General features: G+C 38.4%; 1 protein-coding gene across 1 annotated transcript in view; it reads left to right on the top strand.

The window, feature by feature from the left end:
* The window catches only part of LOC118321448 (pre-B-cell leukemia transcription factor 1-like), a 25594-nt gene that overhangs the window by 10831 nt on the left and 751 nt on the right, over positions 1 to 14012 (top strand). Inside the window, exon 4 of the mRNA XM_035652766.1 lies at positions 9669 to 9737. Coding sequence (XP_035508659.1) covers positions 9669 to 9737 — 69 coding nt within the window. The remainder of the gene's footprint in view (positions 1 to 9668; positions 9738 to 14012) is intronic.

Genomic DNA, 14012 nt, shown 5'->3' on the forward strand with positions numbered 1-14012 from the left:
TAAATGTTACACACTGGACCTTCAAAAGCAGCATTGCAGCAACTTCAGTAAATGTTAAATTCCTCGCAGGTCTAAGAGTCTACAGAGCACCTCTACAGCATCACCACAGGCCTGTGGAGACATTACTAAGCGTGCTCAAGGACCCAACGTCTCTCTTCCTCATATCCTCAATCATCAGGCTGCCCAAACTCTGCCCTGGAGAAAAACATTTGACAGAAACAAAACATAGATCTCTCCATTTTTTCAATGTATGCCTGGGGAACATGCAAGATGAAGACACGGTGTGAAGGGTGACATGTATAAAACATGAGCAGATTGGGGCGAGGTGAGCACCGAGCACTGCCTCAGAGAAAAGACTAAATATAAAGTGTATGTCTGATTTATGACCCTCTAACCTTTTAACCTGAAGATTTTAGGCTGCTACGGTTTATTTAAAAACAATTTAAAGAGATGTCAGTTGGCTTGCACTCTGCTCATCCTGACCGTATTATCCACTTCTTTCTCCTAAAAGTAGATACTGTACATTAGCTCATACAGTAGTGAGAGTTCAGTAAGGCAGAAGAAAGTACCTTCCATTCACACAGCAGAGCCACTAATGTACAGCCAGTGCATCTTGTCATCAAAGATAGACATGTCCTTGTTCTGTGGATACAATATGAATGTTTTTCAAAAGGTAGATGCAAATGTGGGATAACACACGAATAACATATGTGAAATCCGTGTTAGGATGGATTTTCCCATTAACTGTTTCTGAGAGCAGGAAGAGAACATTATCCGTATTGTTGGAGTCTTTGCCACTCAAAGGATATGAGATAAGAGAGCTGACAGCTACACAGGAAAACACATTACTATTTCAGCTGCCGTTGCTGCTTCCGTGCTGCTCTGCAACCATTTTGAGTCATCCCTTACTTCTGCTCTTAATTGTTAATGATTTCTTCAAATGCAAGGCGGTATCGCTCACACTTTCCCTCGGAAGGTGCCACATTCCAAGATGTAAATGCAAGGTTAATCCACAAATTAGGTTTCGGCAGGCAGTGTGCGTGGATATTGTGAGAATGGGAGAGTGTGCCAGGAGCATGAGAGTGTGCTGTCTACCATGCAAACCTGAACCACACACTAGATCTTCAAAATGACTTTGATCATGTAGTTCTGAATCATTTACAGTGAGATGGAGAGCATGCGAAACATGCGTGGCCAGTGAGCGAGGAGCAGGCTAATGCTAAAAACACGGAAAGCATGGTTATCCTCAAAAGGGCTTATTAAAATTTAAGAGGTGGGGGTGGGGGAACTTCTAATCAGACACACATCTTAAGAAATGATACACTTCGTGGTCACCGTTATGAGTTGTTAGTGCGTGTAACAAATAAGTTGGCCTATGGACTGCATGATTAAACCTGCATTAAGTAAGCACAACATTGGCACATATATATGCATATACACATCCAGCAGACATGGAGAAAATAGATTTGGACTCATGTTTCTGTCCGACCAATAAATCTAGTCCAATATTGACTCTGTCTCTTTACTTGCTAACTTTGTCTGCCCCCTATTTGGTGCTGGAAAACAGCTACATGCAGCAGCTGGGAATGGGGTCAATAAGAGCGGTGAGATTGCCCAAAACAAGTCCAGCTTCTTGGATGAAAAATATGAAATAGCTTTCTAGCTAACAAGGTACATATAGCCTAAACAAGAACATTGTGGAGCTATTTAAATGCATTAAAGAACAAATGTACTTAATATCTGGTAAGCCAACAAAACAGTGTATTTCCCAAAATGGCAGTAATCAGAAACGCTGATCAAAGAACTTACCCAAGAAACAAAGATAAAATTGCTGCACCGTATAAAGAGATGCTAACATGGTGAATTCTTATTCAGTTCAGATGACCAAGTTAAATGTGGATTCCTTCACTAATAATCACTCAAGCTACAAAGACTGCCATTTTGAAGAAAGTCAACAGATTTATGAGACAAGCTGTTATGTGGAATTACCTGCTGGAATAAGAGTTAAGCTACTGATTTTAGCCACAGATGTCAGTTTATTAAGCACTTCCTCTCAGCTTTACATGGCTGTACTAACTACTGAGAGATGTCTTACAACTCAAAGAACAGTTGGACACCTATCAGCTGGAGACGACACCTTCTTCACTGTAATTACCTTGAATAAGGACAGGTTGCTAGGAGACTGTTGCAGAAAGAGCCCAAGGAAGGCATTAATACTGACCTTTAGCAGAGGACAAGGTAAGAAAATGAAAATGATGTATCACATTGTTCATGCTGTGCATCAGGGATTTAAAAAAAGTAACATCATTCATTTAGTTTTTCCACTAAAAAAACATTCACCATTCACAAATGATAGAAAATACATTGAAACACAACGGCTTTAAACCAAAGTTAATACCATAGGTTATTGTTTGGTACTAACATCAGCTTGAATCACTGTTTCCATGACTCATGCTATAAACAACACTTCACACTGTGGGTCTGAAATACAAGTGTTGACACTAGTGCATTGTCTTTTAGTTACTGATGCTAAAAGCTAGATTTAAGTTCCCTAAATTCCAGTATGAATTTTAAAATACACACCAGACACACTGACCGCCACTACAGACCACAGAAACAGCATCATATTTGAAATAACAGGAGAGTTTTCATCAACATCCACCAGTGTCGTGTGTGAGCCCTTTAGCTGAACAGCGTGCAGATGTGCTTCAAACAATCATGTGCTGAGAAAGTCTGGACATATACTGTAACAGAATGTATTCAAATCAGGTCATTTATCTGTCTCGTGATGTGAGAGGCGCAGACGGCAGAGCTACAGGGCTGCCTGGTGGAATGAGATGAGAGAAGAAGGGAGTAAACTTTGCTTCACACTCTCAGATGGATTTCTAGATGGAATGATAAAGAACGGGACAAGTAGGATTTAGTTTTAAGAGAGTAGCGTTGCAACTGTGAAGGTGTCACTTGCTGACAAGTGGTCTAAATATTTCACATGGCCTATATTAAGGCGATTGATGTTTAACATTTACAGACACTTTACTAGCATTGATTTCAACACCTGATTTTCCCATTGCAGCACTATACCACTTCCAGGAATCTGTAATATGTCATTTGTATCCAAACAAATCGGATATTATTTGAATACTTTACCCACATTAGTACACACAGAAACTAAAATACTGGATTAAATTTCCTGTTCATCAAATACTATGAGCAGAATTATTACTTGTAAGTATGTAGGATGTGCTGTGTAAAGTCAACCTCCAAATAACAAAAAATATCATATTGTGATATTTTGCTTTGTAATATTTGATTCTCAAAAACACAGCATAGCAGTGTTGTAAACATAAACTCAGGGTTATGATGTTGGATGTTATAGGGAAAACAAATTGCAACATATCACCCTGCTTATACTATTGCAATATATCGACTCGTAACCCCTGTATAATGATACGTATCGTATTGCCATATTCTTGTCTATACACAGCTCTAAATACAACCCAGTGAACCTCTTGGCTGGAAGGTGAAAAGAGGCAGCTGATGACTCCATGCTCAGTATATCAGAGGAGTCTGAGATACATGTTTTGCAAGCCAACAGGAGTTAAGCAGCAACAAGCACTGAAGTGTAGAGGGAAAAAGTAATTCCAAACTAGGAAGGAAAATGCCTCAAAAACTGTAAAGTAAAAACAACTTGGTTTCGTAGGGAGTTAGGAGTTGATAACTTCCTCAAGTCAGGAGGCAACTAGCGGAGACTCCAGGATGTCACTACTCCCTGCCATCGGCTTATAAAAGTTGGACGTTGCATCTCCACTTCCTCCCACTGTACAAAAATTAGGCCAGAAATGACTAATTAAAACCTTAATCAAAAAAATTAACACTTGAACATACATCAGCGTGATAAGATGTACCTAAAATAACAGAAACCATCTTTGGGAAAAATCTATTTTATGTGTACATTGATGTTTTAGTTTGGCCTATGTCTCATCTGCTAACATGGAAGTGGCGGTGTTTATGACCTATACTGCAGTCAGCCACCAGGGTGCGAGAGATGTTATGTTCAAGATGTTCTGGCTTCACTTTTGCTTCATTTTTGTACATTTTGTACAAAAGTTATAACATGTTAATTAGTGAGCTGGTAGGCAGTTTATCTGCACAAAGCCAGGCTAGCTGTTTCCCCTCCACTTCCAGCCTTTATGGTAAGCTAAGCTAAGCCACTTGGCAGCTGGCTATAGCTCATAATGGGCAGACATGATACCGATCTTCTCATCTAACCCAGCAAAAAGTAAATAAGCAAACTTTCCAATATTTCAAACAATTCCTTTAGTGAGCTTTAACTAAGTTATCACTAATGATCTCTGAAATGCCAACTGAGCTGAGAAAATTATCCATGTTTCCATGTGAACTAAGAACATTTTTGACATAATTTTAAACTGCTGTGAGGGTTTTTTTCTGTGGTTTTCAACCGACAGCAACAACATGTAATTAAGACATTAAGAGCTCTCTAAAATATGCTGTGAGTGGGCACACATCAAAAATACAATAGCAGTAGAAGAAAATTGGGTAGAAAGACCCTAATTGTCAGTCAACAATTATTACAAATGATCTCACAATTACTTCATAATTACAAATGATTTAATATAAAATTATTATTAACATATGACATACTGAAGTTCAATAATTAAGGTATTAATTAAGGGGTTAATTATGTTGCATGCAATTTTATCTATTTTCAACTTTTTACCTCATAGTCATGATAGTTTATAGTGTGTCATACATTCATTTATATATTAATCCATGCATAATCATAGTCATGCTTTTATTAAATTGCATATATATTTATAATAAACAATTCATGAACTGCAAAACGAGGCTGCCAGACCGTGTTTTCAAATGTGGGCAAGTCATTTATAACTGACAATGTCACTTGGTTAGAGCAACCACAACACGAGGACAATGAATTTATCTATCAAAGATCCAAGAGCACAAACACGCTCACTGAATTGTGGCACATTCACAGCACAGCTACTACAACTAGCCTTGGAGACATAATCAATAATGTTGATTACACCATAAAACACAGAGGAGCAGGGAAAGAAAGACAACACTCCCATGCCATAAAAACCCCAAAGAAACAAACACACTATCGATATTAAAATAGCTAATTTGCTTGATTTATTTCTTCCTAACTTGCTTGAAAAGCAAACAAAAAACCCCCAACATATTAGATATCTCTACTGGGGTAACACTGTAAGAACAAGCATGTTGTATCTGTCATTGATTACTGGTAATGTATTGCACTCTCGAGCAAAAGCCACTCAACAACAAAGGAAAAGTGTAAAATCTGAATCATAAATTTCAGAGAGGAGCTGTTTTCTGTGGCAGCAGCATTGTGTTGATACCTTTTCACTTAATCCACTCTGTGAAGTGAATGGACTCGGTCATGATAGTACACACAGCCTGTGACATTCAGCTGTTTATACACAAATGTTGGAGTGGTAATCCACAAAATCCCCCCTAAATCCCCTTAATCACAGCTGGTTGATCCTGAACGAAATACTGTCTAAACCACTGACTCAGGGGCGTTTGATAAACTGGAGACCTCAGCCTGGGAGAGGACACAGGAATACGGCTCAAGCAGGTTAATGGAACAGCTTAACACTGTTTAATGTGATGCAGAGTCGAATTATCGATATACTGTAACACTACGTCCTGGTGTGTATAGTCACATAATCAAATGACTATAGTGTGTTGCCGTTAATTGTATTTTTTGCTATGTAAGTTATGCAGGGGGGAGGCGGGTGGGGCAGCAGAGACTTCCCTGTGTAGGCCTTTGAATGTTGTCATTTGAAACATAAAAACGTTCCAGGGGCAGCAAAAATGAAGTCTGATAGTATGGAGTCTATAGAGAAATTACCCAACTTCTCACTTAAGCTTAATAAACAGTTTCCTTGAGTTTTAACAATCTCTTGTTTTCAAGTCTTCTTCCATACAAATAGATGATAAAGCAGGGTATGCTTTAGAAACATATATTAGTGTACTGTTTATCTGTAATATGTGAACTTTTGTGCCCAGGTTGGCTGCTATTGTTTCCGGCTACGGATGAATTGAAACCACGCAGCTAAGGACCGAAGTAAGTCGCCACTGCTGGCTCCGAAAAACGTCATGACGATGGCTGTAAAGCCAATCTCAAGGCTTCAAAACGGTACTCAAAACAATGGGTGATGTTACGATATGTTCAGACTTGGTTCCCAGTTTCACTGAAATCAAATAAATGTCGAAATATTTCAGTCGTGACCAAAGTAATGGACTGAATGAAACTGCCATCCACAGAGTCTGCTGCTGCATGTCCAAAATCTATATAATGAGGCAAACTGGAACTGTTTAGGTTGCATCCAGTCAAGAAAAATGTAAAATAATACATACAGTGGTTACCAGACTATGCAACACATTGCATAAGGCTATTGACATCAGTTGAAAGAAAGCAAGGCATAGAGAACAGCATGTGAATTTTATGACAGAGCAGAGGTGCAGAAGTTTAGGAATCTGAAGTCTCTTCTCCAGTAATTCAAGCCAAAGAGGCAGAGTTGGATTAGTTTGGAGTGTCTGGGCAAAACAGTGATGGGGGAGGGAGGGGCGACAAGTTTGATGTGAATAATTTATCACTGATGTTTCCACTGCCTTTGTTCTAGGTCCAAAGGATCCCGGTTTTAAGTTTTAATAGCATTTGTGGCTGGACTTATTATGTGTGATCAAATAATTCTCAGTCCTGGGATTAAAAGAATAAGTATTCTTTCCTTCTTTTTTTCTAGCAATGTAAGTAATTGAGGCCACATGGGTATAGCCCATTTCTCTCTACCCTTCACCCTCTGATTTTAATATTGTAAAACATACAGATGTGTCTCTGGTATTTCAATGACTATGCACTCACCAAAGTTGTTCAATCATTCATTGATTTCAACATTTACTTTGGTAAAAGTTCACATTATTAAGCCTAACTGAAAACAACAGATGGATCCAATAAGACAGTAAGTTACACTTGTTAATTCTTAATCTGTCTCGCAAAGGCTCCTTTGTTGAAAGCTGTGTGGTGGAAGGAGTGCGTCCAAGCAAGATATGCTAATCCACCCTTATGCAATCTTCATGCACAGTCTTTGTATGTATCATACTTTAAAACCCATTTCAATGCATCAATGACAGTGGCTGCAGAAGTTTATACTACAAAGACACAATAGGATTTTTTATAGTTAAAAGAAAAAAGACCTTGGCTTGGGAGCTGGCATTTGAGATAATTTTGGAAATCGATGTTATCTTGTTTAAGTGTAATTATCACATGGGTGATATGTGATGAGAGAAATTCAAACACAAAAATGAAGCTGAAGTGTTCAAGAGTTGTCTCATTTCATCATGTGGGGTTAACAGTTGAACTCTGTGATGTCTGAAGAACACTATTTGAATTCTGTGCTTCTGAGAGAATTCAGACACCTCAAACGCATATTCATTAAAAGCTCATGAGCTAAGAGAAAGATTGCTAGACGGATGTGAAAGGGTAACTTCTCTGGCATTTTCCCTGAGGCGAAATTTCAATTATATGACCTCCTCTGAAGAAAAAACACCTAAAAACACTTGATCAAAATTGCCATCGCTGTCCATAGCTGTCTTGAGCTTTGACATCAGTGCGAAGCATCCGTTTACATCAATAAAGATGAGTTCTTAACATGGTGTTGTGTAAAGAAAAGCAACAATTTGTACTATAACCCACCAAAAAGGTAAAAAAAACCAACATATACATCTTTTCAAAATTGGTATAATGTGCAGAGGCTGATGACCAAATCTGAAGTATCAATTCAGGTATCATTGAGCAGAATATTACAGCACCTGCTGCCTATTGATTCCCAACTAGGGCTACTTCTGGAGCTGCCAGGTGGTACATGGAAAAATTGAAAAGGTCAACCAATTTGAAAAAAATGGAAATTATGATTTTATTAAAAGATATATATAACGACAATAACCTGTTTAGGAGGAACATAACCATCCAAACTGTTATGCTGAGGTCTTAGTGGGGTTCTAATGTTTTTTTTACTTGCCTGATGTAATTACATAGGGGCAAGAAAACATTTACTTAAAGCAGATTTTTGTCAATTTTTATTTTCCCCTAAACAAATGGTTTTATGAATTAGTGATTTTCAAATAACAACAAAGAAACTCTTAGCCGCCATGCAAGAGAGATGCTGTCGGCTGTTTTGATAGTATTACACCAACGCCACCCAACTAAACTCCTGTTTCCAGCATAACTGAAAAACTTGTTTGCTCTCTAGTTTATAAACTTTGCCATTACCAGTTTTTCCATTTTCTCATGATTGCCTGATCGCTACTGCACATGTGCAACTCTCAAGATGGGAAATGAGTTGGGAGTTTGCTATGTGCAAGAAGTGCTCAAGCTTTAATAAATAAAATAAACTCACCAAATGTCAGGAAAGGGAAAGAAAATATATAAAAACACCTTCAGAATTCAAGTTTGTCTTTTACCCAACTAAGACCAGCTTAATTGCCTCACCTTAAAACACACTTCATTCAAACTCGACAGAGACGCAAAAGAACCATCTTTATTAGTCTTAACACTGTTCCTACAATCACCAACTCTGGTGCCTTAACAAGTTAGATGTGAACATATTCTTGCTACAGCTGTTTTCCTCTGGCTTAGTGTGTGTACTGCAGGTCTCATTCTTCAGAGGCAGACCATTAAATTAGCTAAATAAAAAAAATGACAAAAATTGCCACAGAAATCAGCCAAAAAAAACAACCGGGGACGGACTGATATGTCTGTCCAATCCTCCAACCCTACCAGCTATATGCGTTGCCATTGTGATGCATAAAAATTAGTTATGAAACTGGTGCAGGAATCTAATATCAATGGATAACAATTAAAATAATGATCTAAAAGTATTAGAAGGTTGACATGTGCTGCCGCTGCAAGTTGTGTCGGTAAGAATGCAAACTTGACCAAACCGACCGAAACAAAGACTACTTCTTCTACTGTTACTTAACTTCCACTTTGAAACCAATTGAAATAAAAACATCTGGAACCTGGGAGGTGGTGATGAAGAGGTGTTTGACCTCCTCTGGTGGGGACGTGGGGGTAAAGTACGTCAGACACACATGGCTGGGAACCACTGGCCTACCACAACACCAGAACTTTATCATCACCTGAGTGCTTGTTTGCACTGATATAACACATTCCTGTTTGTAAGCACAGCAAGCAGCCTGGTTCACATGGAAACACTTAGCTCTATATCTATTAAAATGTTCTCTCTGGAGGTTCAGGTATATTTGGTCGCACTCAACAATCCCACCAACTGTCAAGGAAACAAGAAAGTACTATTCATTTGGCACACACTGTTCTCGCATTCAGATATCCTCCGCTGGCTTAATCAGACAGCCTGCTTTAGTGTGAGAATGAAAGTTCACTCTGAAACACAAGGTTTTGCATTAAATCCACGGACGACTCTCTGCCTCTTACCCTTAGGTCAAGAGGTGACAGCTCAAAGAGCGCCTTAAATCATGAGAACCGCTTTACCTTTCAATGGAGCGGGAGAGACGCACCTACACTAAGTCAGTAAAGTCTGTGGATTTATGTGGATCTGAATCCTGCCCCTGTGTTGCATATAAATCAGCCATCATTCGGTCTGACGCTGTGGATGCAACGTGAGACTGACAGTCCGACTGGGGCAGGAGGGGTGAGGGTGAGTGACGGTTGGGATGTGGAGAGAGGCAAATGGCAGTTAGCAGCACTGCATTATTACCCTATTGTAGTGTAAAACACATAAAACACAACTGTGACATGTTTGAGTTTGAAGTAATAAATCACTCACAGTTAGGATCAAGACGTTCAAACTAGATTTCGAGTCAAACTTAGTTTTTTACTGCTGAGTCTCATGAGCAACAACACCTAGGATGGAAGTACCACTTAACTTAATAAAGACAAGGACACTATCACTATTTAGGAACAACAATATATCTAATATATAAAAATATATTGTTATCTAATTAATGCAATAAAACTTTTTATGTACATTTTATTGAAATTAGATGACCTCTGTGCTTCTGTTATCTGCTTAATTTGTAAGAAATGCTATTAAAAGTAGTAAAATAATTTAAATTCATGAATATGATCTTATTTTAACCCCTGGAACAAAACATGTTCCTGTGGGTGGATTTTATAATTAACTTTATTTTTGAAGAATACGCTAAACAGCGTCTACTGCCATGATAGCAGCTTTGTGAGGCTCTACTTAGTTGGGGCTGAATGCTACATGCTGATCATGCTACTGCTAACATGCTGATGATTATCATGTATGTTTAGTATGTTCACCATCTTCGTAAAGCAAGTTAGCATGCTAGCATACAGCTGAGATTGATAATTGCCAGACTGCAAAACCACAGGATTACGTTCAGTGACAAGGTTTTAAAAATCTCTTGCTTTCTACAACATTTGCACATGGCAACCGCACTAATTCGGGTTAGAAAAATATTGCAAATAAACTCTGATCAAGGGTTATTTTGAGGGTTTGAGGGCAACAAAACAGCTAGTTAAAGATGGAAAAGATCATGGCTGCGGTTAATTCTAGCTAAAGTAGACACACACGTCTGGTTACAGGTGTTATATTAAAGCACATGTGAAAAAAGTTAGAGAGAACTAAAAAATGTTCGCTGAAACTTTCACTATATCTGCCTGAACAGAAACAACCAATCAGAGCTGAGAAAGATATAAAGACACTCTGGATTGAAGGCTTGAAGACAATTCATTGTTGAATCTTGAAATGAGACTCAACAATCAACTATCTTTCTCGGCTCTGATTGGTTGTTTTCATTCAGGCCCGTTGGATTCTTGCAAATACCATTAGGAGCACTAGAACCTTCCCAGATTATCTGTCTCATGGACTACTGTCAGGATATAGTGAAAGTTTCAGCAAATATGACCAAAATATTTTTATAAAAATTACCCAGCACAGCTTTAATTAGGGATCTTTTCTTGTTACTGCTGTTTCGGTGGTAGACAGTAGATGTTTTTAATAGCCGATCTGTATTTAAGTCCTTTCAGCTCCCTCTCTGTAAACACATGGACCTCTTCACCTTCTCCATGGATGAGGAGAGGAGATCCAAATGGCGTCAGTCGGCTGAAACAGCTAAATGTGGAACCACAGAGACAGAAGCATCCACCACTGACAAAATGACTGTAATCTGAAAGAGAAAAATGAATCAAACTGCTATTTCTGCTGGACTCTGCCCATTGTCTCTTCCTGTGTGTGTGGGAGTATGTGAATGAAATAACAATACAGGGACAGATTTCTCTGTGACCATTGTATAACTGTAACTAAGTGACTGATACTGGAGCGCCTCTAATGAATCTCAGTTATGAAAGGACCGCGTTTGCACAGCAATTCAAAGAAATGTTATCAGTGGAGTCTCACACGTCCAATGATGAGTTGATTTTGTGTTATTTCATGGCAGATTTTTGGACAGACGTGTTGATAGTTTGCTCTCAAAACAAGTGAACAGCAGTAATTAGCAGTACTACAGTACCACGCTGTGTTTCATCCGGCTGAACCCAAGCCTCTATTATCACTGGCAGTTTAACAAGTGTTCACACCACACACCCCCTGTTCAATCAGTTACCATTCATTTATTAATCTCTGCCAGACTGTAGATAATGGAGTCTGCTTCAAGTCTTTCTGTGATAATGTACAGTATGTCAGCATGTCCACTGCAGCTCCATGGTTGCAGCTGTTTCTTATGTAAATCATAAAGCTAACCTGTAGTGTGTATCTGCACATTTACTCTCTGGACAGCAGCTCTTTTTCAGATGAATGATGCTGAAAGTAACAGAGCATGAAGGAAGTGTGTTCAGGCTAATATGTAGCTGTGCTGCCTCTGGCACAAGCCATACATCATCACAACCACAGTCTGTAGTCCCGCAGTGCTGTATATTCATTTCAAAATATTACTTAAAAAAACAGTTTGTTGCATTTTCACCTTTACAAGCTCAAACTGTGTCTCTGACAGACTGCTATTAGTCGCTGCACTGGGTAATTATTTTAAGTTTTCAGAAAGATTCTCACTACTGTGCTGTGAGCGATGGCCTGACGCAGAGGCTCTCAAAATAATGTTCTTTAACTGAAAAAACATGTTCCCAGAAAAGATGTATGAAGCTTCTGCTGAAAAAAATGTGATCCTAACTTTTACACTACATAAATTCAAAAGTAAATGTAAATACATTTTTTTTTTTTTTTTTCTTTTACTGTAAAGTGCTTTTTTTCACACCACATTTCTCTGGAACTAAAGGTAGGTTACTACGGTCAGTTAAGGCAGAAAGCACGTTTTGGTAGCATGATGAATATAATTGCACATTTGAATGTACAAATTGTACAAAAAGAGAGTTAAATGATTCTGAACTAAACTGATCAAATTTTAAATTTCTGTTTTTACTAATTAGTAAAGCTAAATTTTACATTATCATGCAGAAGTACGAAAGCAATTTATTTATATTGATTTATTCAGGTCATTAAAATACAGTTTTAACTACAACTTTTGAACATGAACATACAGCAACATGATATTAAACAATATATATAATATAATATAATATACAACATTAATTATAATACATTCTAGTAAATCATTGTGATGGTTTTGTTAAAAATAAAAATGATTTATTGAACATTCAATGCTAAAAATGACGTTTGGGGTAAATTATTAAATGTTAATGGATTAACATAAAGAAGAAGAAGAGTGCAGTAGTCCCCTTTTAGGAGAATATTAGCAGAACCGAACACAGTCCTCATAAACCAGCCTGAATGACGCTTGTACAACAGAGTAACTGCCAGAGGTAACGTTTTCATTTTACATGATTGCAGTAGTTTTAGAGACTCTGCTGCATGGATAATGGCACCTAAAATGTTTAGTGTTCTCTTGCGAATGAGTCATGCAACATTCAGACTTTTGCATCAGTCTGTAATGGAGGCACATTAATGAGGAGAAAGTTTAGTTTCTGAGCAACTTGTGACAATACCTACAACACTAATAAAGTCTGTTAAAGCTTTCCATCTATGTTACATTATCTTCTGTTTCTCTTCTCTTTATAAAACACTGAATCAAGTGCTCTCATTCTTTAAAATGTTTTAAAGGAAATAATCTACAGACACCCTTGAACTCTGTGGGCACCTTGGCCGGTCCTTGGATGCTCACAGCCAGTTGTAGAACAAGAAAAGGCACTAATAATGATTTCATACAACGTTCACATTGGGATGGCTTGGATTTGTGTCTCAGAGTTCTACCGAGAGCAACACTGACTCAGTGATTACATCACTGCCTTTAGCCAACTCAAGGACGCCCAAAATCAATGCTCTTGATGTAAATGCACAGTGGGAATTCACTTTAAAGCTAATAACATTAAGCTCAGAGCTCTGCGATGTGGGCCCACATTGTAATGTTATGTAAATCTGACCATATGACAGCTTCATTTAAACCCAAGTGCGCGAGATTATGCATGATAGTGGCCCATTTTGCTCCCTCGTGCTCATCTCTTCTTCCCGGTAAATAATTCAGACCATAATTCTGCGTATTAGAAGAAGACATTCAAAAATGCCGAAGCAGGCCCCCGGAGACTCAACGCTGGAATTTTATGCAGAGGAAGAAATTGGAGGGTACATCATGTTGGCTGGAGGGGCCATCACTCATCAATTTGTTTGTAAACACCAGATTTATGTGCAGTAAAGCAAGTCCTCGGCTAAACTGCTGGAGGGCCTCTCTCTCTCTCTCTCTATCTTCAGTTACTATGCAGGAGGAACTGAGAGGGGCTGAATACACGCTCTCCGACTCATGACTGACATCAGAGCTGAGAGCAGTAACCTGATGATGTAAACACTGTATTTACTGTAAGAAATCAGGTCGTTGTGGATAAATATTTCTGTTTGATTTTCAAACTCTAATATGCATCACTCTCTGTGAGCAGAAACCCA

The sequence above is a fragment of the Morone saxatilis genome, unplaced genomic scaffold (genome assembly GCF_004916995.1).
Source record: "Morone saxatilis isolate NCDOM2014 unplaced genomic scaffold, NCSU_SB_2.0 Contig12, whole genome shotgun sequence".
Classification (NCBI taxonomy): Eukaryota; Metazoa; Chordata; class Actinopteri; family Moronidae; genus Morone; species Morone saxatilis.